Raw genomic sequence first — 23,664 nt, 5'->3', positions numbered from 1 at the left:
AAATATATTTCTCAGTCAAGCTAGTCGACAGACATTAATCATGAGGTAAGATACCAGGGCAGCCAGTGAAAAGAAAGAACATGGAGGTTTGTAAAATAATTGAAAAGAAAGACAGCCATCCTGATGACATTCAGTGGTCTGATTCTTAAGCAGCACAGAGTGGTGTGAAGGATCAGCTGCCCTGGACACAAGTTCCTCAGTAAAGTCACTGATCAGATGTGAATGCAGTGATAAAATTCATGTAAGTAGCCAAGGCTAATGTTATTTGCTGGGTAAATGAATGTGTTTGTAGTTTGAGTGTATATATCAGTGTAGCAAGGAGTTACAGCAAATCTTTTTGTTTTGGTCCTAAACTTTGAGTTGGGGGGCAGAATATGGGGATTGCCCAGGGCATCAACTCACCTAGCTATGGCAGGACATGCTGTTCCTTTTTTGATATTGTCAAATTACAGACTATACAAACAGTTGCTGTGGTACACCGAGGGCACACTAGTCCAGGATTTTGGCTGATACTCAGTTGTCAGCTGCATCAACCCCTCCCCCCTCCAAAATATTTGAACTACAAATTTTTTTTTTGTCAGGATAGAAAGGATCTCCTTATTATTAAATGGACAGTGATCAGTACCAATAATCTACACAATAAGAGGCCAACATCTTTGTTTCTGAGACAACTGGGCAAACAAAGAGAGAAAATCCCAACAAATAAATGCTAACTCTCCACTCTATACACACATCAGTCAGTCTTTTACCTTATACATGCCATTGACACCTTTTATTACTCACTAGAGACTCTCCAACTCTTGGTGTGACAACAGTCTGCTTAAAATTGCAGATAATAGCCTTTCATTTTTATAATTTCCACTAAACTTCCATCATCTCCACGAAGGGTCTATAGTTCCTTGTGTCTTTGCACAGTCTGTTCTTTTCCTGATGTGCATTAAGCTCATTACTGTGTTTGTATTTAACCTAAGTATGTGGCCATTATGTGTCAGAGGAGCATGGCCTTTGATGGTAGGTGATGACCTTTTTACCCAAGTTGTCTGCATATTTCATTGTCTACCAGATAATCCACTGATTCTGCTTATCAAATCATTCGCAATGTTTTCCTGTGAGCTACTTGAATTTACTGTAAATTCTTGAATTTATTCAGTTTCTGATCTTATACTGTTTATGAGAAGACTATTTATTACCTCCCTGGCATGTGTCATCAATGACCTGTCCACCACAGGTATAGTACTCATTTGTATTAATCAGAGATTTCTGATGTTGATTCTTTTAAGTTGCTTAACATTTTTCATCATGCCACTCACAAAAGTAACATTTTAACCATACTGACTCATTTTATTCCATGTTTGTATGTCTCAAAGCATTTAATACCTCATGAAAACCAATGAAATCTTAGCTGTTAATGATTCGTTTCCTGAAGTCAAAGGTACAGGGTTTGATTCTGTCTATCTCCACTTGCCTACAGTATGACTTTAAGCAGGTCACTTAGTGTTCCCATGTCACCCCTGAAAAGGGACATTAGTGCCCAGTGAGCTTAACTAGATCATAGGTATATAAAAAGTAATGACCACTGGGGCTTTTATAAGCCTAGCCTTGCAACCCAAATGTATCCCATGAGTTATCATGCTTTACAGGTTATTTTAAGGGGTGTTCGTCAGTTAGAGCATGATTTAATGGCTGCTTCTGTCCATTAGAGACATAGGTGTCAGATCAGTGGTGAATTTCTGATTTCTCATCTACTAGTCCAGGTTTGCCATACCCTTACTTCTAAGTTCACTGACATAGACTGATTTTCCTACACCCTTAGAGACATGTTGGTCAAAAGCATGGCAAATGACAAAATATATATATATATATATATATATATATATATATATATATATATATATATATAAATGTATGTATGTGTGTATATATATATATATATATATATATATATGTGTGTATATATATATATATATATATATATATATATATATATATTAACTTCAGAATCTCGAATTTCTGAAATATCGAATTTCATATGACCGAGACCATATGATTGATGTTTTAGAATGTCGAGGTTCCAAAATAAATCCAACATAAAAAAAAAAAAACACTTTCTCAACATTTCTGCAGGGGGGCAAACCCCCCTTTACTCCCCACACCTCTGCTACTTAAATATACCAACTTCGAGATCGCACTACAGGGAGGAAAATGGAAATCTCTTGTTTTGCGCTGTATGCAGACCTCCATTCAGAATTTTAAAGATCTAAAACTTCGATCATATGGTGTCAACCATATGAATTTCGAGGTTTTAGAATTTCGAGGTTTTAGAATTTCGATATTCCGAAGGGAACCCATATATCTATATATATATATATATATATATATATATATATATATATATATATGTGTGTGTGTGTGTGTGTGTGTATATATATATATATATATATATATATATATATATATATATATATATATATAGGGATTTGTATCACTTCACTGAAAGACCATTTCACTGAGACCAAATCACCTAAAGTTCATTTCACCTAAAACTCATTTCACCTAAAACTCATTTCATTGACAAGTAGTACTCTAAGGCAAGTCAAAGGTATATGTCCTTTTCCCCACTGTAGTGTAATCCTGGTGTTAGTATATATAGTTTTGGGAGGTGTGGGGGGCACCCCCCACATTGGGGGGTGTGAGGGGGGTGTAGCCCCTCTACTTCATTTCATTTTCTGTTCTCTGGTTTTGTTTTACACACAGACACCCCCTACCTATATATGTACATATATATATATATATATATATATATATATATATATATATATGTATATATACTAATACCAGGATCGCAGTACAGTGGGAAAAAGGACATATACCTTTGACTTGCCTTAGAGTACTTACTACTTGTCACTGAAATGAGTTTTAGGTGAAATGAACTTTAGGTGATTTGGACTCAGTGAAATGAGTGTCAGTGAAATGGTCTTTCAGTGACGTGATACGAATCCATATGTGTATATATATATATATATATATATATATATATATATATATATATATATATATATATATATATGGTTTACTATTATAAAGTCGGCGTAGCATTGCACACCTATGAACTATTCGAACTACAGATGTTCGAATAGTTCATATGTGTGCCGGCCATGTAATCAAACGGAATATTTTCGAATGGTCTGTGCATTCACAAATATAATGTTTGATTATGTACAGGGATCGCGGTACAGGGCAGTAAGGGAAATACATCCCTTTCCTCACTGTAGTGCGATCTCAGAGTTGGAATATAGAGTTAGGGGGGTGGGGGGCACAGCCCCACCAGGGGTGTGCAGGGGGGCTTGCCCCCCTGCATAAACAGGATGGTAGGTTTCCTAGTTAGGGAGTTAAGGGAAGGGTGGGATTGCTGTTAAGTGCTGAAAATGTCGTGTTCGACATTTTCAGCATTAACAGCTGTTTTTCGACATTAGGGTCGTTAGGTGATGTGTACTTTCGGCGAAACACTTTGCTCATAAGTACCTATTTTTTTTTTAACTTTCGAGATTTTAATAGTAAATATATATATATATATATATATATATATATATATATATACACACATACATACATATTTATATAAAAAAAAGTAGGATGTTTTCATTTCAAGTGTCTGTACCTCATTTTCAATCATCCCCATCTTATCTGTGTCATTATAGACAGTGTCCCACCAAAACTGCATGCAGTGCTCTCAGTGATGCCTCACTGTCTCTGAAGAGGGACGAGGATTTCCTATTTTCTGTTGGCAAAGTCTCTTCCTTCAGACACAGTGAAACACCAGCATTTCCTGAAGATTCTTCTTGCTTGTTTGCCTTTGCATCATCATAAATTAGTACACTTGGGCCTACCATCTACTTTTAGTGTTGCTATTATTTCTGCTCTGCATTCCCTTCTCTTTTTCTTTGCTGGCGAAAAGTAAGTTATATTTTTGCACTAAATTGAATTTTAGAAACATATAACCACGTCTGCAATATTGTTAGTTGTCTAAATCCTTAGTACTCATTGTTTGTAAGAAGTCTAGTTCGGCATTAGATTGAATTTTAACTGGTCATATAATCATTATTACAGTTAACACTGATTTACGGTTTTCAGGCAGTCATTCATTTACAAATTTCATCTCATTGTTTACCATCCTGTGTGCACAGGAAAAACTAGTTTCTGTTGAAAGCAGTTCTGCCTGCAAAAAGGCTGTACCACATCAATAAGTTTTTGTGCTTGTGTTTCACTTCCTTGATTGTGGTTGCACACAGTTTGATTACAAAAATGATGACTTCAGCCCTTGCATGCTTCAAAGAAAGTTGTTCATTGTAACACTAATGCTAGAATGTCAGTAACCAATATATTTTGCTTGCATTTATCTGAATGGTATTTTAGTGCAATCGGATTTTCTTGTTTTGTATTATTTCATGGCATACTTAAAAAGACAGTAGGCATTCTAAAGTTTTGGTACCAATAAATATTATGCATGTGTTTGCAATTCAAGTTAGACCAATTAAATTAATTAAGAAAGGTTATTTTAAGTAAAATTAATAGAACATCTAATTAGTCTGCATTAAAATCTGTCAAGGATATTCTTAGCATGGCCAGGGCTTTGACATTTCTGGGTGTTCTGTAATCCAACCTATGAAGTCAGTGCAATGAACCATAGGTCTGGTCTGACAGGAAGTGCTTTGGTATTTCTGCCATTTTACTCTGAAGGCAGTATCCTGAAAATTTAGCTTTGCTCCATATTTGTGTCTAAATCTGTAAGGCAGGATAACTGTTAAAAAATAAATTAGAAATGGGAAGGACAGCTCAGCTGGTAATTGATAAGATGACACGTGTACTGAAAATAAAGCAAAAAAAAACAATGACATTCTAATGCAGTCAGTCACATTATTACTTTCTGCTCTCTCTGTCAACTTAGTTATCTTAATATTGCATCATAGTAAGTTAGCACACCGTTGTTGGAACCAAACTATGTTGCATTTCCTGCTACTAGTAGTGGTATATCTGGTCAGAACAGCAGTTCAGGAAGGAGTCACCAAAGGAAAAAAAGAGTGGTGAAACAGGATTAGTAAAATTCAGGTGCATTGAACTTGCCTGTTAATTGTATTACATTCCTTCAACTATAACGTTTTAAATTCATAAAGAGTAGAGTGGATTCAGTTATGTTGTTCCAAAAAAGTGTTTTCAACTGACTGTATATTTACCATTTTTTCACAGGATACATTTTAAACAAAAGTATTATTTTACTAAGCACCATATGTTGGAATACATTCTGAACTGAGTATTTGTGTCTCTTACATTAACTACAGCATACGGGAAGGAAAACTACAGCATGTGTTAGCCAGAGAACTCGTTCTGGGTGACATTGTGTCTTTTTCAGTTGGTGACAGAATCCCTGCAGATATCAGACTCATTGAGGTGAGTATTTCTCAAAACACATAACATGCAAGAATTATCATGTGTGAGCATAAGCTAAAATATTAATGGTTGTAAAAGAAAACATGAAACACAGACTGTTAGAGGAAACAAGAATGTATAACATTTTGTAGCCTTATTATCGTAATCACTTCACATCAAGCGGCTCTCCGGTTTGATTCTCTGCTGGAGTGCCTTCTGTGTGGAGTGTACATGTCCTCCCTGCGATTGACTGAAATTTAAAAGACATGCAGGTAGGTGCATGCATGTGTGGGTCTACCTTCTCTGAAGGTTGGGCACCAGGCTGGCAATGCAACACCATAAAAATCACTGCCAATTATAAGCGGACCGGAGATCCGCTGTGGTGACCCCTAACCGGAAATGCCGAATGACGACTTATTTGCCAGGATTTAAAGCCTAATATTACTCCTGTTTGCATTCACAGACCACAACTATTATACACATTAAGAAGTAGCTCTCCCTTTTACACTTGTTGCTTTATTCTTTAAACTGCTCACCTGTGACAACTGCCCCAGGATGTTCATACCTAGTATTACACCTAGCAGTTATAACCTTCCATACACTAAACATACCCTCTCATTGGCACTAATAACATAGTGGATATTAAACATGCATCACCCATACACAAAACTTGACATTTGCTAAGTATACCATCTCCTAACTTAGCATATGCTGAACATACTGCCCCATCCCTTACATTAACCTGTGTTAATCATACGGCTTCAGCCTACTGCAGCCTAGAATATCATTAACATACTGTTCCATTCTTCCTCATAACCTACCAAGTGCTAAAAGGTACTACCTCATTTTTTCACATAAACAAGCATACACTAGGCAAATTGCTCCATCCTTACTCATATCCTGGTATCTGCTAAATATGTACTGCCTCATCTTTGCAGATCATCTAGTGCATGCTGACCATGCTACTTTACCTTATTCTTAACATACCATATGCTAAATATCTTGCTCACCCTTCAGAATAACCTAGCATAAGTTAAACATGTTCTCATACTCATTTTCCTGACACAGCATGTACTAAACATTCTGCCTCACTTCTTCTCATAAGCTATCATGTTTTAAACACACAGCATAGCATATACTAAACATACTGCCTCACCCCTACTCAGACTATCATATGTTAAACATGGTGTTACCGTTATTCACAGTAACCATGGTTCCTTGTCCCCAGTAATCGGAGTCACAAAACTGTGATTATTAAGTATTACAAAAAGCTACAGGAAGTCCATGGAGCTCACATCAGAGAGACACTCTGGTTAAGCCCACCACCTACCAATGACAAGCCGAATGTTTCACTAATCACAGGAACATGGTGTTCTAATGAAGTCCAAGTATAAAATGTAGGGAGAAAAGTGAGTAATTAAAATCCAAAACATAGTTAAGCAAAAAAATGCACACTGTTTGAAGTTCATTTGTTGCCAGCCTTTTGATTACTCTGTTCATGACGGGAACGTTGCGAGTTCTAGACAGTTTTTAACTCACGTCGGTGTCCTGCAGTCTGTATTGGTTGTGCACCTTTCTAGGTTATTTAGTTTGTGTTTCATGCACATGTGTATTTTCTTTGTTTTGTCTTACCCTTATACATAATCTACCATGCATTAAAAATACCTCCTTACCTTTGCACATAACCTAGCATATACTAAACATACTGTCTCAACTCTAATGTAAAACATGTTACACACACAATGTCTTACCCTTAACTTGTCTAACACACATTATGCAGTATGTCTTACCCTTACTCATAGCATAGCATATGTTAAATATGCTGTTTCATCCTTATATTAGCACATGGAAGTATATTGCTTGATACCAAACATACTGCCCCATTCCATTCCTACATATAATGTAGGACATACCAAACATACTGCATTACTGTTAGCTATATCCCAGCATGTGTTATATATACTGTCCTATCCTTACTCATAACAGTGCCCCATACAAAAACATACTCCCCCAAATGTACTCATAGCCAAGTGTATCCAACATACTGTCCCATCTTTCTGTGCAACCTGCCACTGCCCCAACCTGAGTCATGTTGTAGCATATACAAAACTAACTACCTTAATCATACTCCTAAAAGCTAGCATGTGCTGAACATGCTCCCCAATGCCTACATCAGCATATGCAAATATACTGCTTTACCCTATCTCAAAATCCTGCATGTGCTAAGCATACTAAGTCACCATTACTCACAATCTAGGAAGTGTTAAAAATTCTATCCCCCTTGCACATTGCATAGTGCCCTGTCCATAGTCAGCCAAACATATGGTAAACACAGACTCTGTTACTCATAACATAACTTATGTTGTGTCACCCTTGCTCATAACCTAGCATATGCTAAACAGACTTCCCTCACCTTACTATAGTATATGCAACAAATACCACCTTGCCTTTACTTATATCCTGCATACTGCTTCACCCTTATTCATAATGTAGCATACAAAACACATACTGCCTCATCCTTACTCATGATCTGGGATACACTAAATACTGAGTTTCATACCTGTACTTATAACCTTGCATACAGTAAACATAATTGCCTTAACCTTACTCAGCCCTAGCATATGCTAAACAGTCTGGTCTTGATTCATGAACTCCTACACTAAGTGTACACCTTTCTGAGTGAATAGAAAACACAAGCATAACTCCCCCTTTCTTCCTCCTAATTTTAGTTTTCCTACTGATTTTCTTACAGCCTTAAATATCGAGGGGGATTTATAAAGGTTATCACAAAATATAGACTATGTGAACACTTAGTATAATCGTTATGAGTAAATAGAGAGCATTAAAAATGTGGTAGAGATGTTCTTGAATACAGATCATGTGTATTCAGTGTACAGTTAGCATACATTTAGTGTAGGCATTCATGAATCATCCCACTGTCCCATTCTATCTAACAAGGATCACGTACACTAAATGTATTGCTCTCCATTTATGCCTGAACCTTTATATAAAGTAACAAGCAAGAACTTTACACCCTTCTTACTACTGTCATGCAGTAACAAGCTAGAACCTTTCACCCTTCCTTCTACTGTAATACAGTAACAAGCTAGAAATGTATACCCTTCCTACTACTGTAATGTAGTAACAAACTAGAACTTTACACCCTTCCTACTGCTATAATGCAGTACACCCTTCCTAAACTGTAATGCAGTAACAAGCTAGAACTTTACCCCGTTCCTTCTACTGTAATACAGTAACAAGCTAGAAATGTATACCCTTCCTACTACTGTAATGTAGTAACAAGCTAGAACTTTACACTCTTCCTGCTACTGTAATGCAGTACACCCTTCCTAAACTGTAATGCAGTAACAAGCTAGAACTTTACCCCATTCCTTCTACTGTAATACAGTAACAAGCTAGAACTTTACACCCTTCCTACTACTGTATTTTCTAACACACACACAGCATGGATTTCATCCAAAACACAGCACTACAACTGCACTAATATCCTTCATTAATTCTGTATCACTGGCCCATGACAATAATAAACTAGTCTCATGTCTGTTCCTCGGCCTGTCCAAAGCCTTTGACACTGTCTCCCATCCCCTCCTGCTAGACAAACTCTCTTACCTAAGATTCTCTCCTCCCACCATATCCTGGTTTTCCAGCTATCTCTCTAACTGCCAACAAACTGTTAAATGGCCCTTTGCTCTTTCTCCCCCCACTAAGCGTCCCAGTGGGTGCTTGCCAAGGATCCATACTGGGGCCACTGCTCTTCAATATTTTCACCAACCTACTTTACAATTCTTGTCCCAACTCCACACTTGTATAACATGCTGATGATTCTACAGTCATCACCATTGCTGACAATCCATCTGACCTCCACTCTACTACCCAAGAATCATTCAACACCATAGAGGCATGGCTTTGTGACAACAAATTAATTCTCAACCCTAAGAAAACTAAGCTCCTACTCTTCCTCCCAAAAAACCTCATCAGTCTCAAAACAACATTTTCCATCCTATCTAGCAATAACACTGTCATTACCTCTGACCCTAGCACTAAACTGCTAGGAGTCATAATAGATGATCAGCTTAAATTTGATCTCCAAATCACCATGTCTATCAAAAAGGCTCACCAGAAACTCGGCCTCCTTTATCGAAACAAAAGACATTTAACCAACTCAGCCAGAATAACTCTCTCCCATTTATTTCTTCTTTCCATTCTCCTTTATAGCTCTCAATTCTACACAAATCTTAACACCACACTCATAACCAGACATGAAACTACGTATAATAAAGTTGCCAGATTTGCTGCAAACCAAACCTACAAATCACACCATTGCCTATCTCTTAAACAGTTGCAGTGACTTGAATTCCCTTATTTGCTGCTACTACAGTAACTGTTAATTAACCACTCCATCCTCTATCTACCATCTTTCTGCCCTAGCCTTCAATCAATTATAACTAAATATTCCACAACCAGGACATTACATAGCTCAGACCAAGACTTCCTACAGATCTATAAACCCAAAACCAAATCAGGGTGTTTACTTTATAACTATAACCCTGCTACAACTTGGAACCAACTACCCCTAGAAATTAGGTCCCTTAACCAAACAAACATTTCAAACTAGCCACTCGGGAATATCTAATAAATAAATGGTCTGCCATTGTAGTCATCCTCCCTGAAACTACCTAACTCTAGCTTGTCTCTCATCCCTCCTTTCTCTTCCACTGTCTGTCTTAATATCCATCTACCTCTCTGTCTCGTTGCTTAACCTCTACATGACCTTACTACTCCATCTGTACCGCTACATGACCTTACTACTCCATCTGTACCTATACTGTGTATAACTACATAGAAATAATGAACACTGTTTTCCCTACATTGACATTGTACCTGAGTTTTTGTTGTAAAAATTCTGACGTTGTATTCTACGGCTTTTCTGTATGATTTGTTGTAAATGCTTTTTGCAGTTTGATCTCTAACATTTGTACCCAAATGTTTTCTGTAAAATTTTATTGTAAAATATTATTTCTCTAATTGTTTTAGCTGCCAATTGCAATTTTCTTGCTGACTTTATGTAAAATGTTAATACTGATTGCGGAGCTTTTCTCCCCGGGTCTCCACTGAAAATGAGCTAATGCTCAGGTGGACTAACCCGGTTAACAAAAGTAAAATAAATGTAAAATAAATAAAAAATAAAAATAAATAAATACTGTAACGCAGTAACAAGATAGAACTTTACACCCTTCTTACTACTGTGATGCAGTAACAAGCTAGAACATTACACCCTTCCTACTACTGTGATGCAGTAACAAGCTAGAACCTTACACCCTTCCTACTACTGTAATGCAGTAACAAGCTAGAACTTTACACCCTTCCTACTACTGTAATGCAGTAACAAGCTAGACCTTTACACCTTTCCTACTACTTTAATGCAGTAACAAGCTAGAACTTTACACCCTTCCTTCTACTGTAATACAGTAACAAGCTAGAAATGTATACCCTTCCTATTACTGTAATACAGTAACAAGCTAGAACTTTACACCCTTTCTACTACTGTAATGCAGTAACAAGCTAGACCTTTACACCTTTCCTACTACTTTAATGCAGTAACAAGCTAGAACTTCACACCCTTCCTATTACTGTAATGCAGTATCAAGCTAGAACTTTACACCCTTCCTACTACTGTAATGCAGTAACAAGCTAGAACTTTACACCCTTCCTACTACTGTAATGCAGTAACAAGCTAGAACTTTACACCCTTCCTTCTACTGTAATACAGTAACAAGCTAGAAATGTATACCCTTCCTATCACTGTAATACAGTAACAAGCTAGAACTTTACACCCTTCCTACTACTGTAATGCAGTAACAAGCTAGACATTTACACCTTTCCTACTACTTTAATGCAGTAACAAGCTAGAACTTTACACCCTTCCTATTACTGTAATGCAGTAACAAGCTAGAACTTTACACCCTTCCTATTACTGTAATGCAGTAACAAGCTAGAACCTTACACCCTTCCTACTACTGTAATGCAGTAACAAGCTAGAACTTTACACCCTTCCTACTACTGTAATGCAGTAACAAGCTAGAACTTTACACCCTTCCTTCTACTGTAATACAGTAACAAGCTAGAAATGTATACCCTTCATATTACTGTAATGCAGTAACAAGCTAGAACTTCACAACCTTCCTACTACTGTAATGCATTTCTAGAAATCCATCTAACCAAGTAAAGCTGCCAGTATCCCCTGGGCTTAAACAATGTGGTGCTTTCTCTCCTACTTTCATACTGTCATGACTTTTCTTCTTACAACCTAAATTATACATCTTCAGTACTAAATCCTCTTGTTTTCACCATTTTCTCCTTTACAACTGTCTATACTCTAGTAGGATTTGACTTTCTAAGCCTATTTTATTAATGTGTATTAATGCATAATGCAGACTTACCTTTTCTGTGCATCACATGAATGCATTCTTCTTCAATGCTTGTAGCCAAAGCTTGTTTTTGTACTTTCCTCACCCATAGCCAAAAGGTCTTCTTTTTTAACCAATTTTACTATTTTAGATCACATAGCAAAAACATTTATTCAGTTAATAGCTTAAAAGTTATTTTTGTATAGTAGAAACAATGTTTTATTTTAATACCTCCCTTCAGCTGAACTGAACCCACTACACATAAACAAATATAAAAGATAACAATAAAGAGCTTGGGTTTGGATCTTTAACTGAAAGGGGCACAGTATTATACTATTTCTGTGATATTCCACCTAATGTAGATGTAGAATGTAGTGATACTACCTGCACTACTTAGAGCCTTCAGTATAACAGTAATAGTCCTTCAGATAGTTAAATGTGCAGTGTAAAAAAAAGCTTATTATACAACGACCCCCTATTAATATTCCAAAATGTGCACGCTGGTTGGTCAGCATGCATGTTGTAAATCAGACTTATACTAATAGAAAATGGTCCGGTCGCCTGGACTTTTTCTATTAGTATAAGTCTTTTTTTTACAGCAATGGAGAACGCAAGGGCTTAGTTGCTGTTTAGACACTGTCTCGCTGTGTTAAAGGAGTTTAACATAGCAAGACAGCTTTAAAAAAGCAACAGAGATTCTCCGTTGATTTTTTTAAAGCTGTCTGCCTATGTTAAACTCCTTTAACATAGCGAGACAGTTTGTAAAAAGCAACAGAGATCTTGCTTTCTCTGTTGCTTCTACCCACAGCTCTGATGTACTGCATAAGCATATGCATGCGCAGTACATCAGAACTGCCGCAAAATACCAGACAGCTGTGGAAGGGCAGCAGGGAGGTATTATACAATGCCATTATTTAAGAAAAGTAAGTATTTCTTTTCTTAAAATAATGTCATTGTATAATAGCAATAACCCACTTCTGGGTGTGGGTAATGCTGGATTTACCCACAGTTGTCTTTGTTTGGCCACTTGGGCTTCACCCTCATGACCAAACCACACCAACTGTTGGTAAATCCACCATTACCCACACCCAGGCATGGGTTATTGTTATACTAGTATATGAGTTCCAGAATGCTTTCTTTTAACTGCTGTTTTGTTTGGGGATCTGGCCTCTGTTTTTCTCAAGTTATAGATAAAAAACTGTATAGAAAATCTTACAGAGCAGCTAATAAAACATAAAGACCAAGAAGTTATTTGCTTATAATTCTCACAACACCCACATTTACGTAGATTTAGATGGACAAAGAATAAAATAATTTGTCAGGCTGAACAAAGGTGGGAGGAAAGTCACAGAAGACTGGATTAAAGCAGAAGTACTGAATGAGTAGATCCTTTCAGTTCTCACAAGGGAAGATAATGGGAGGATGCTAGGTTGCAAAGGTGACAGAGGGAGGATGGGGAAGTTAAACCACCTGCCCTTATGCAGGATAAAAGGGATCAGATTGGTTACATCCTAGAGCCCTGGCCACTTTGCTTGCAAAACTCCTTTGGAGATTGTTGTCTAGACCTCTGACACTTGCAGTAGCCAAATCATGGTACACATTTATAATCCAGAGGACTGTTAATAGCAGTGACGGGTAAGTGTTGGAGAGAATCCTGGGAGAAAGGTTGGTAGCATTTCTAATGGACAACACTCTACAAGGCATCAGCTAGTATGGGCTCATAGCTAGAAGGTGTTATCAGACAAACCAGATCCAGTGTTATGAGTAGGTTACAAGTGAAGTGGCAATGGAGTACCTCTTGGGTATTGTCTTCAGTTTCACACAGAAAACTGATTGGAAGGGATGGATACAGGACCAGGAATGAGGAGACAGCTGCTTGACTGGGTAGTAGGACACAGCAGGATGTGTAGAAAGGATGTCATCAGGAATTAGAAAAGTGTCTGGGGGGTACCCAGACCCCAGACCACCTCAGCGTATTTGTCATAGAATATCTGAGGAAATTGGCAAAGAAATTGATCTTATTGCCTATGACACAAGATATGTGCAATTGGAAGAATGGCATGGTCCAGGAAAGCATGGAATAAATGAACAGAAAGATAGCAGATGCTTTTCAGTGCAAAATTCAGCACTAAAGCCACTTCACTGAGTAGTCAGTTTGGGAAAATGGAGCTGTTGACAGAGCAGAAAAAGGATCTGCGAGTGTAGATCACACCCACTCTGGGCCACTAGGAGTACAGTAAGAGGGTATAGACACAATAGAAATCAGAATGCTAGTGTGAATACTTAGGGTAACATTTCCACTCTGCAGATTCTTGGTGAGATCACACCTTGGTTATTGCTTGCAGTTTGGGAGGCCATGCAAGCAAAGGGTCATAAAGCTACTGGAAGAATGGAGGGGGAAGGGGTAGGGCTAGAGTCTCTTAGACCTGAATTACTGCTCACTGGAGCACGTCTCACTTAAAACCAAACAAGAGACGGGAAGATGAAGCTGGTGGACAAGATTACGTCAGGGAGATGAAAAGGGGTAATCGTGATCAGGAAGGGGCAGGACAGGAACAGATTATAAGGATTAACTACTCCCTGGATTTCTGAAAGTACTTCTTTAGAGAGGGTTTTAGAACCATGAAATAATGCCAGCATGCATGGTAAAAACAAAATACACAGACCCATTCAAGAGGGATGGAATAGGTAGAAAAGGAATAAGGGGAATGGAGGGAGGCTGGTAGAAAGCTCATGATTCAATGTATGAAAATTTCAGACTCAAAGCCTAGCTAGCCCATTTAACAGTTTGCATAATGTCAGTATCTATAGAACATTTCAAATTTGCAAACTAAACATCTAGAGTTTGCTTAAAAGTCTTTAATTTATCTGACCATCTAATAAATAAAGGTAAAGAATTCTATAATCTAACAACTCTTACCTGAAGACAAGGAAACTTTAATCTTGAGTTAACTGGTGAAAGTTTAAGCAATTGACTATTATTTTTGTCTAAACTCCTTGGCTAATAAATTCTATTTCTAACATACCTGCCAAAAAAAACATCATTTAAACATTTATAATCCAAAATTAAATCCCCCTTAAAAGCATATAAGCTATAGAATAGAAGGATAAATTCTTAACCCTACTCATATACAGTAAGTCGTTAAGTCATTTCCTTCAATCTGTCTTGTCAAAGTTTTCTGTATGTACTCTCAGGACTTTAATTGTTCAATATTAAAGCAACAAAATGATCCATTATATTCAATCATAGAATGAACACTAGTACAGTATAGCTGCAATAAAATGCATGTCCCTACTGGAAAAACAGTGAAATAAATTTACAATAGGAACATAGTTCTTTCTCATTACTTGTCTAGTATTAGCTTCATAATTTAATGGAGAGTCAACTAAGATACCCAAGTCTATTACTGTATCTGATGATTTATATATTTGATTATCCAGTGCTTTTGGTTATATGCAAAATTCCTTACTCCAAAACTAACTTCTGTAACTGGCTAGAACTCCACAACCACCTAAAGTACCTACAACTTACAACAGCCCACAAACTCATCTTTAAACCAGCAGAATGCCCCTCTCTTGCTTAATCTCTAACACTCTACACACCTACCCGTACCCTGAGATCCACAGGCCAAATCCTCCTGCATGTACACAAACCCATCCACCCAACTGGTAAACTACTACTCTCCCACACTATCGCCAAACTATGGAACAATCTCCCCATACCACTACATAATATACCTAACCACAACAATTTCAAATCCATGCTTCTCTCCCATCTCTCCTTCAAATGGGAATGTCCTTCGCATGCTCCCACCTAAAACTCCCACACTAATAACTCCACACCTAAATCATCATTTCTTTGCCTACTTTAACTTAATTCAGAGATCTTGCTCAGAACACCTTTTCATAAATCTTTTGCATGCATGCCTCTGGCCTACCTTACTCATATTCTCAAACTGTCATCGTTTGTTTTTCTTATCCATTGTACCCATAATATTGTTTTCCTCTGTAAAATTGTTAATTTGTCTCTATTCGTATGTGTTTGTATGTCTGTTTGGGGCTTTTCCCCTCAGGTCTCCACTGAAAAAGGGTAATTCTTACCCAGCTGGACCACCTGGTTAACAAATGCAAATAAATAAATAAATAATAAATTTGCTAATATTAAATTTCATACCTGTATAAAATATCCAACTAGTCAAGGAGTCCAAACTATTTTTCATGAAAAGATGATCTATTGCATTAGTGATTGCACAACCAGTCTTCATAATCTTCATATCATCAAAAACTTATAAAACCAACATTTGTCAAAGATAGGGTAATCTTTCATTAGAAGTCCGAAAAGTAAAGGTCCCAAAACTGGCCCCTGACTAATACCTCTAGCAGACACTCTAGAATCAGTCTCTCTCTCTCTCTTTAATCCTTACTCTGCACTTCCTATTAGTTATCCAGTTCATGACCCAACTAGAAACGTGACAATGTATATATATGTTAAAACTTCACATGCTACCAAATATATCACAGACAGGGATTCCTTCATCAGGAGCATTCACAACCTGTTCATAAAAACTTAAATTTGTTATATGTCATCTCCCAGCATTAAGTCCATGTGGATAAATATCCTCACTAAAGTCAATCACTCACATAGCAATGGAGGCCCATGGAGAAAAGCTCCATGAACATACACAGTATACAAAGCATTTCTAAAAAATTACAAAAATACAAAATAATAAGAGATTAAAGGAAATTAACAATCAAATGGTTGCAATTTGAAGGTCCCACAAAAAATACACATTGTACATATAGCGCTATATACAGTATTTACAGGTTTGGACAATATATACAAGTTTGGACAGAATTATATGCTATGGATACTGCTTAGTGGGTGTGTAGTAAGAGTTAGTAGAACTGATTAATGACAGAAGTCAGTTAATTAGGGTTCCACAGAGTGAGCTCAGAGCAAATTAGTTAGGGACAGAGACTGTTAGTTGGCATAGTGTAGTGCCAGTCAGTTGTTTAGCCAGTTTCTGTACATGGGCAGATCCATTTAGCAGATAGGTGGGCTTTTAGTAGTTTTTTGAATTGAGCTTTGTTAGTGGTGGATTTAATGTTTATATGTAGGGTGTTTCAGGTTTTGGTGATTCTGCATGAGCAGAGGGATTATCCAGCATAGTTTTTGCTTTTAGTTATTTTTATTAGTGCCTTGTTGCTAGACCGAAGAGTCCAATTATTAGCGTAGTGGGAGAGTAAGTTATTTAGGGCTGATACTTTTTCAGGCTGGTTGATTATTTGATGGGCCATGATGAGCTGATTGTACATTAGCAGAGAGGGGAATTCAAGCCATGAGAGTTTTCTAAGAGGAGTTTTCTAAGAGAATGACAATGGAGGGATCTATAGTTGGCACCTGCAGCAAACTTTGACATTTTATTATAACAAGTTTCTAGTTTAGCTACATCTGATTTTCTAAGGTTGGTAAAGATAGCGGATGTATACTGTAATGCTGAAATAAGGTGGTTCTGGCAATAATGGCTCTGGTCTCGGTGGTAAGACAATGTTTTCTCCTGTAGAGGCAACCTAACTTTTTGTGTACTGTTTTATGGCTTGGGCTATATGAATATCAAATATCATGTTCTGGCGTATTGTAACTCCCAGTAGCTTTGTATTAGTAACTGGAGTTATGATGTTGTTATTGGCAGAAGTAATTTTGGAGGGAGGGGTGTGTCTGGGGCTCTAGTAGGGTGGAACAGGATGAGTTTAGTTTTCTTGGGGTTCAGTGTTAGTTGTGCATTAGTTAGCCAGGATTCTATAGCTGTAAAAGACTGCTGTGTTATTTGTTCTAGTTGGTGGAGAGTAGGAGCTGCACATATAAGGGTTGAATCATCTGTGCTCTGCATGAGCGTAGCATCTTTAGTGGCTGTATGGAGGTTGTTGGTAAACATGGTAAAGAGGAGAGGGCCGTGGATAGATCCTTGCGGGACTCCCAGAGTGACAGGCAGAAGTGGAGAGAGGTTCTGCTGCCATTTTACTGCCTGTTGGCAACCAGCCAGATAGTCTCAAAACCAGTCTATTGCTGGCTGGCGAAGTTTTAGATCAGCTAGGACATTTAAGAGTTTGGCATGGGCTACTGTGTCAAATACTTTTGACAGATCAAGGAAAACAGAGGAAACCAGTTTCCCTTCATTACGGATATGGTTCACAGAATTGGTGAAACTTAGAAGGGCTATAGTAGTGCTATAATTAGGGTGGAATCCATGCTGTGAATGAGTTAGGAGATTGTTTGTTAATAGATTTTGTAGAAATTGTGAATGAATGCATTTTTCCAGGATTTCAGAAAAGGGGGTAGTATGACTATAGGACAATAGTTAGATAGGTCAGTTGAGTTGCCGCCTTCATGAAGGGGAATTATGTGGGCAATTTTCCAGAGGTTGGGTATTTTCTGTTCTGAGATGGAGCAGTTTATTAATACTGAGACTGGGAATGAGATGGCATTGACTGCTATTATCAGATATTCAGCTGGTAGGTTATCTGCAGCCAGAGTAGTTGGCTTGAGTTTTTTAAGGTGTTTTTTACAGTGCTAGTAGGGACTGGTTGAAAGTTGAAGTTATTGAAGTTATGTATAATGGGAGTGTAAGAAAATAGATTCAGTAAAGTATTTGTTAAATTGGGTTGGAATATCGTCCCTTGTATTGGATAATTTTAGGACTGGAGTGGTGATTTGGCCTGGATGTAATATTTTATTTATAGCTGTCCAAACTTTTGAGGGTTGTTCTGATGTTTTAATTGGATGTCTCTATAATGGTCTTTTTTATCCTGTATGATCTGGTTTTTGGCTGACTTTCTGAGCTCTAGGTATTTTTGTTGGTTTGGAGTGGTTTTGACTTTGGACCATTTTTCCCAAGCTCTGTTGCTTGCTTTTAGTAGAGATCCAGTTGTCTTGGTTAGCCAGGGAGTATAGTTGGGTTTAATCCATATGGTGCTGGCAGGGGTGAGTTTATTTAGGATATTGATAAAGGTGGTGTTAAAGTTTTCTACTGTGTCATCAAATGGAAGATAGTTAACTGGGTTCCATTTGCAGTTCCTAAGTATAGATATGAACTCTTGAGCATTAAAGTTTTTGGTATTTTGTAGTTTTTGAGGGGTTTAGTAGTTGTCTGAAAAGAAAGGTAGGAAGGTGGTCACTAAGAATGTCGGGGAGACAGCCAGATATTTGTGCGGTATTGGGGTAGTTAGTTAAGATCCAATCAAGAATTGACTCTTTGTTTTTTTATAAGTTCTGGTAGGATTTTTGATTAGTTGTGAGTAACCATGGAGGTTAATATGATTAGTGGGGGTTGATGAGTCACAGGATGTCCAGTCTATGTTAAAGTCCAATGCTATGATGGTTTCTTGAGGGAGAGTGGTGGATGACCATTGTAATATGTGTTCCAGTGTAGGGATGTTGTGGCCAGGTGGGATGTAGATTCCTATAATGATTAGATGTTTTTTCTTTTTGAATTAAGGTGGAGTTTGGTTGGTATGAGTTCTGCATTATGGAAGTCAGGGGTGTCTATGGGTAATATTTCTAGAGAAAGGCTATTTTTGAAAAGTATAGCTACTCCCCCCACCTCTTTTTGTCTGTTTATCTACTCTGTGTATATTATAACCAGGGGGTGTTATTTCATTGTTACTGATGTCTGGCTTTAGCCAAGTTTTTGTTAAGAGGACAATGTGTGGATGGTAGAGAGTTATGATGTAAATGTATATTGTAAATTCTCTATGCATGTCCTCATGGTATGATGTAAATGTACATCACATATTCTGCATACATTCCCTCATTGTGTGATGTAAGTTTACATGTCATATTGTCTAGGCATGCCCTCATGGTGTGATATAAATGTACATGGCATGTTCTATATGCATTTGTACTTTGTCATGTGCATTGCGTGCTGCACAATATACTATGCAGTCAGAAACTGTTTTTGGCCACCATGAGCCCATACATAGTTTGAATGCATTGGTTCTTAATCTTGTATGACTGGACAGGGATGTTCCTGACTCTAGTTCACTAAATTTAGTTAGTGGTTTAGAGTATGTAGCTGAATCCAGCCAATAGTGTACCCTTACCACAATAGGACACATAGTGAAATGAGTTCTAATTTAATTTTGTGAATAACTAAAGAATAAGCAGTGGGTATATACATGCCTATGTTACATTAACAAGTAAACATGATTTAGTGACTTGGAACATGAACAAAGATCAAAAGTATATTAAGTTGCACTGAACACTTAAAGGTCCATTATCTGGTGGAGTATCTGGCTCCACTTAAATTGATTAAATCATCTCAATGTTGGGTGTTCAACTGAAATTAAAAAAAAAAATCGATGCAAACTTGCCATCCTTCAGTTAGAAGGCTTAGCCTGGAGGTGTTATTACATTTTGAGAGTAGAAACAACTACATCTATTCTCATTGTCATTTAAACTGATGAAAATAACAAAACAAATATGAGATAGGATGCTTCTACTACTAAACAAACAAAGGGGGTGATGAGATTTTTTCCACTATGTTAAAATGTTCTTTCTACTTGCTGACAGACTTCAAGCTGTACTAGAATGAGTGCTGATTAATGCTCTTTTGCTATTTGCTATTGCAGGATATGTCGGCACCTTGACAAGGTTATTGCTGGATCAGGTTTTTATACAGGCACTTTTGTAATAAAATCATTCAGATATCATTACAGTCATTAAGGCAATATAATTACTTAGAAAGACAGTTTTCACTGAAGCTATTGTCAGCTATGAAGCAGTACTAAACTGTTGTTTTATATGCAGTAGCATATTTGACTTTTCCATGTTTTTCAGATAAATAGTTCTATGTAATGTCTTTGTAAAGGTGCCCGCTAATGCTTCAAAGTTTATGACTAAAATAAACTCTAATAAGGTGAAGTTCAGGCCATCCCTCTATGAAGTTTATTGGCATTTTGTGACAGGACATAGGAATAGAATATGTAGCATTTTATTTTGCAGATACTGAAAGGTTGTTAGATGGACATTGACATAAAACCAAAGGGGACCCCTGTGGTTCTTTTGGGTCAGAAGGCCGCTGTATATTTCAAGTATCATGAGCCTCAGGACATATGAGCCTATGGATTTTCCAGCAGTTTGTTTGAGATCTGTTTGCCAAATTTCTGAAGGTCATGTTGGTGATTGTTGCTATTCATAGAATCTGAAGACTGCCATAGTCTACAGAGAGATCATTAGACCCACAAATTGCCAAAATATTCAGGCTCATTTTGAGTACAAGTGTACCATCCAGCCTGCAGGTAGTTAGCTAGTAATATAAGTAGGACAAAGTCAGAAGTAAGAGCATTGAGTGTTTTTCAAGGAAACAGTTGAGCACTACTGAGCAAGTTTACCTATGCAGATCAAGATAGAAGGTCCGACTTTTTATATGTTTATTGTAAAAAAAAAAGCAGCATGTTTACACCTATTTAATAGCAATTACTGTTCACAAAATGTTTAATTTGTTTGGTTATAATCTCTTTGATTTTTCAGAAAATGCTCAGAAATCTAATAATGTGTGTAGGTTGCTAGAGGTATAACATTCCACAGAGTCAAATTATTTGCATAAATAGAAAAAAAAGAGGATAGGATCTAAATGAAGATCTCAGGTACAAGTACAACTGTTAATGAGACAACAGATTTCCATTTGGTATGCGAAGTCTGTGTTTGAAAGAGGAAGAGAACCAGCAAAGGGAGTTACCATCAATGTGTACCCTAGATAGGTATTTAGCAGTGCCTTATGTAAATATAGAAACAAAGCTGCAACCTCTCACCATGCAGGTACCTGTGGAGTTACACCTGTAGGTAGGATTATGGCAGCAGCAGTTACACTGCAACCCACTTGAAAATGTGTTTGATATTTTTAAACAAAGTGTTTGGGGGCTGTGTTAAACTAAAGTGTTGAACTTTTGTCAGCTATTGTTTTGTTTTATTTCTGTCTAACCTCCTGTCCTTGTCAGGACATTGGGGTGACAGCTGTTTGTTTTATTTAATTTATTTTTTGTGTTGCCATGTGTGTTATATGCTTTGCTCTTATCTAATAGGATAGGAGTTTGTAAGGACCCGCTTAGCGAGTGGACATCTCATGTCTAGTGGTGATGCACATTGCATGATGTCAATGATAACAAGGGTTATGGGTTATACAAGAAGGAATTTAAAAAAAAAAGATATTTTAAGTTATGTATTTAAATATAATAATATTTAAAATGGTGGCACTAAATTCTTATGTGATTCATGATTTGGTTAACTCAAAGTACATAATAAAATGTTGCACATGTGGAAGGTATGATAAGGGGTTAAGTGATAACTGTTGCTTGAGATGTATATAAAGTTTCAAGAACTGGTCATTATAATAAATAGTAAAGTAACTGTGGATGTGCTTGATTGTCAGTGCCATTTTGGGGAAGGATTTATGACTTTAAAGGAATTTGTAATGGACTTGTGGTCTAAAGTGAATAATGGAAGCTGTCATTCTTTATAAATCAAAAATATTAAGAAAATAAGGACAGTAAAGAAAAGAAAAAAATGTGAGGAACAGGAATAATAGAAAGTATAAAATGCTGGAGAAAGGTGAGGGTAGGGTACTTAATAGCAATGAAAATATGGGGTATGTTCAAAATGCGGGAACATCTGTGTTTCTAGGGATGATAGTTGTTCCAGGACTGATAACAGCTTGTATTGACTTCTAGTTTAGATTTACTGAAAGAAGTTTGTACAGTAGAAATATCAACAGTTAGTAAAGGTGATGAGGAACATGTAAGAACCACTAAGGTACTAGAAGAAGATGGTGGTGTTTTTCTAAATTCTGAACAGCATCCAGAAGTTAAAATTGATAACAACTTAGATAAAGGAACTAACAGCAACTGTACTATGAATAAAATAAATTGAATTCCAAATGGGTACTTGCAAGGATTCTAATTTAATTGATAAAAACAGTAATGATGCAAGTTTTGATGTTTCTAATAATGTAACAATGTCAGACATAGAAATGTTAAACAATATCACTATAAGGAATGCAGGGAAAAAGTAAATGAAATTTAGTTAGATGTGAAGGAAGTGCTGAAAAATACATTTCATGATGGGCACTCTAAAGAAATGCTAGTACTAGGTGATTCTGTACTAAAACCAGTAGTATCAAATTTATGTAAAAAATAACAATGGGTTTATCACAGTATCAGCTCTTCCCAGGTTAAAACTTGTTGATATAAAAAATATAATGAAAGATATTATCTGTATATAGTAAATGTTGGCGTAAATAATATAAGATTTACCCCCTTAAATAAAATGAAGAACTTAGTTTCAGAGATAAATGAGATATCTGAATTGAATAAAATTGTTTATGTATTAAGTCAAATTATTCCTTCTGTGTCTAAGATGGATTATTTGCACACCATGGGTCATAATTTTAATAACTGGTTACATCACCTTACAACAGTTCATCAATTAAAGTTGATTAAATATCAGGAGGAGTGCATTTTGGGTTACAGAATGTTTGCTCTGAGTAAGCCACATTTAAGCAATATTTTGGGGCTCCAATAAGATACTTGAGTATATTAAGCCTTTTTCAGTGGACAAATCACAAAGTTTCATCTCAACCAAATCTTATAGGTTTGATAGCCCCTTATGGTGCTATTATTCTAATGCATCCAGTTTAGGAAATAAATTTGATGAATTATTGGGTGTTATATTTGAAGAGGGCTATAATATTGTTGCAACTGCCTAATCATGGAATATGTCTGAAGTAAATGAAAAACAAAACCAACAAAATCTAGGTGC

The 23,664-nt window shown here is 36.8% G+C and overlaps 1 protein-coding gene across 1 annotated transcript in view; it reads left to right on the top strand.

The window, feature by feature from the left end:
- ATP2C2 (ATPase secretory pathway Ca2+ transporting 2) overlaps window positions 1–23,664 on the top strand; it is a 629,254-nt gene that overhangs the window by 242,136 nt on the left and 363,454 nt on the right. Inside the window, exon 7 of the mRNA XM_044081473.1 lies at window positions 5,337–5,445. Within this exon, the coding sequence (XP_043937408.1) occupies window positions 5,337–5,445 (109 nt within the window). The remainder of the gene's footprint in view (window positions 1–5,336; window positions 5,446–23,664) is intronic.

This window comes from Protopterus annectens, chromosome 8.part0, assembly GCF_019279795.1.
Source record: "Protopterus annectens isolate FY-2018-M chromosome 8.part0, PAN1.0, whole genome shotgun sequence".
Taxonomy (NCBI): Eukaryota; Metazoa; Chordata; order Ceratodontiformes; family Protopteridae; genus Protopterus; species Protopterus annectens.
Note: the sequence above shows the minus strand (reverse complement) of the source record. Positions and strands in the feature narration are given on the sequence as shown.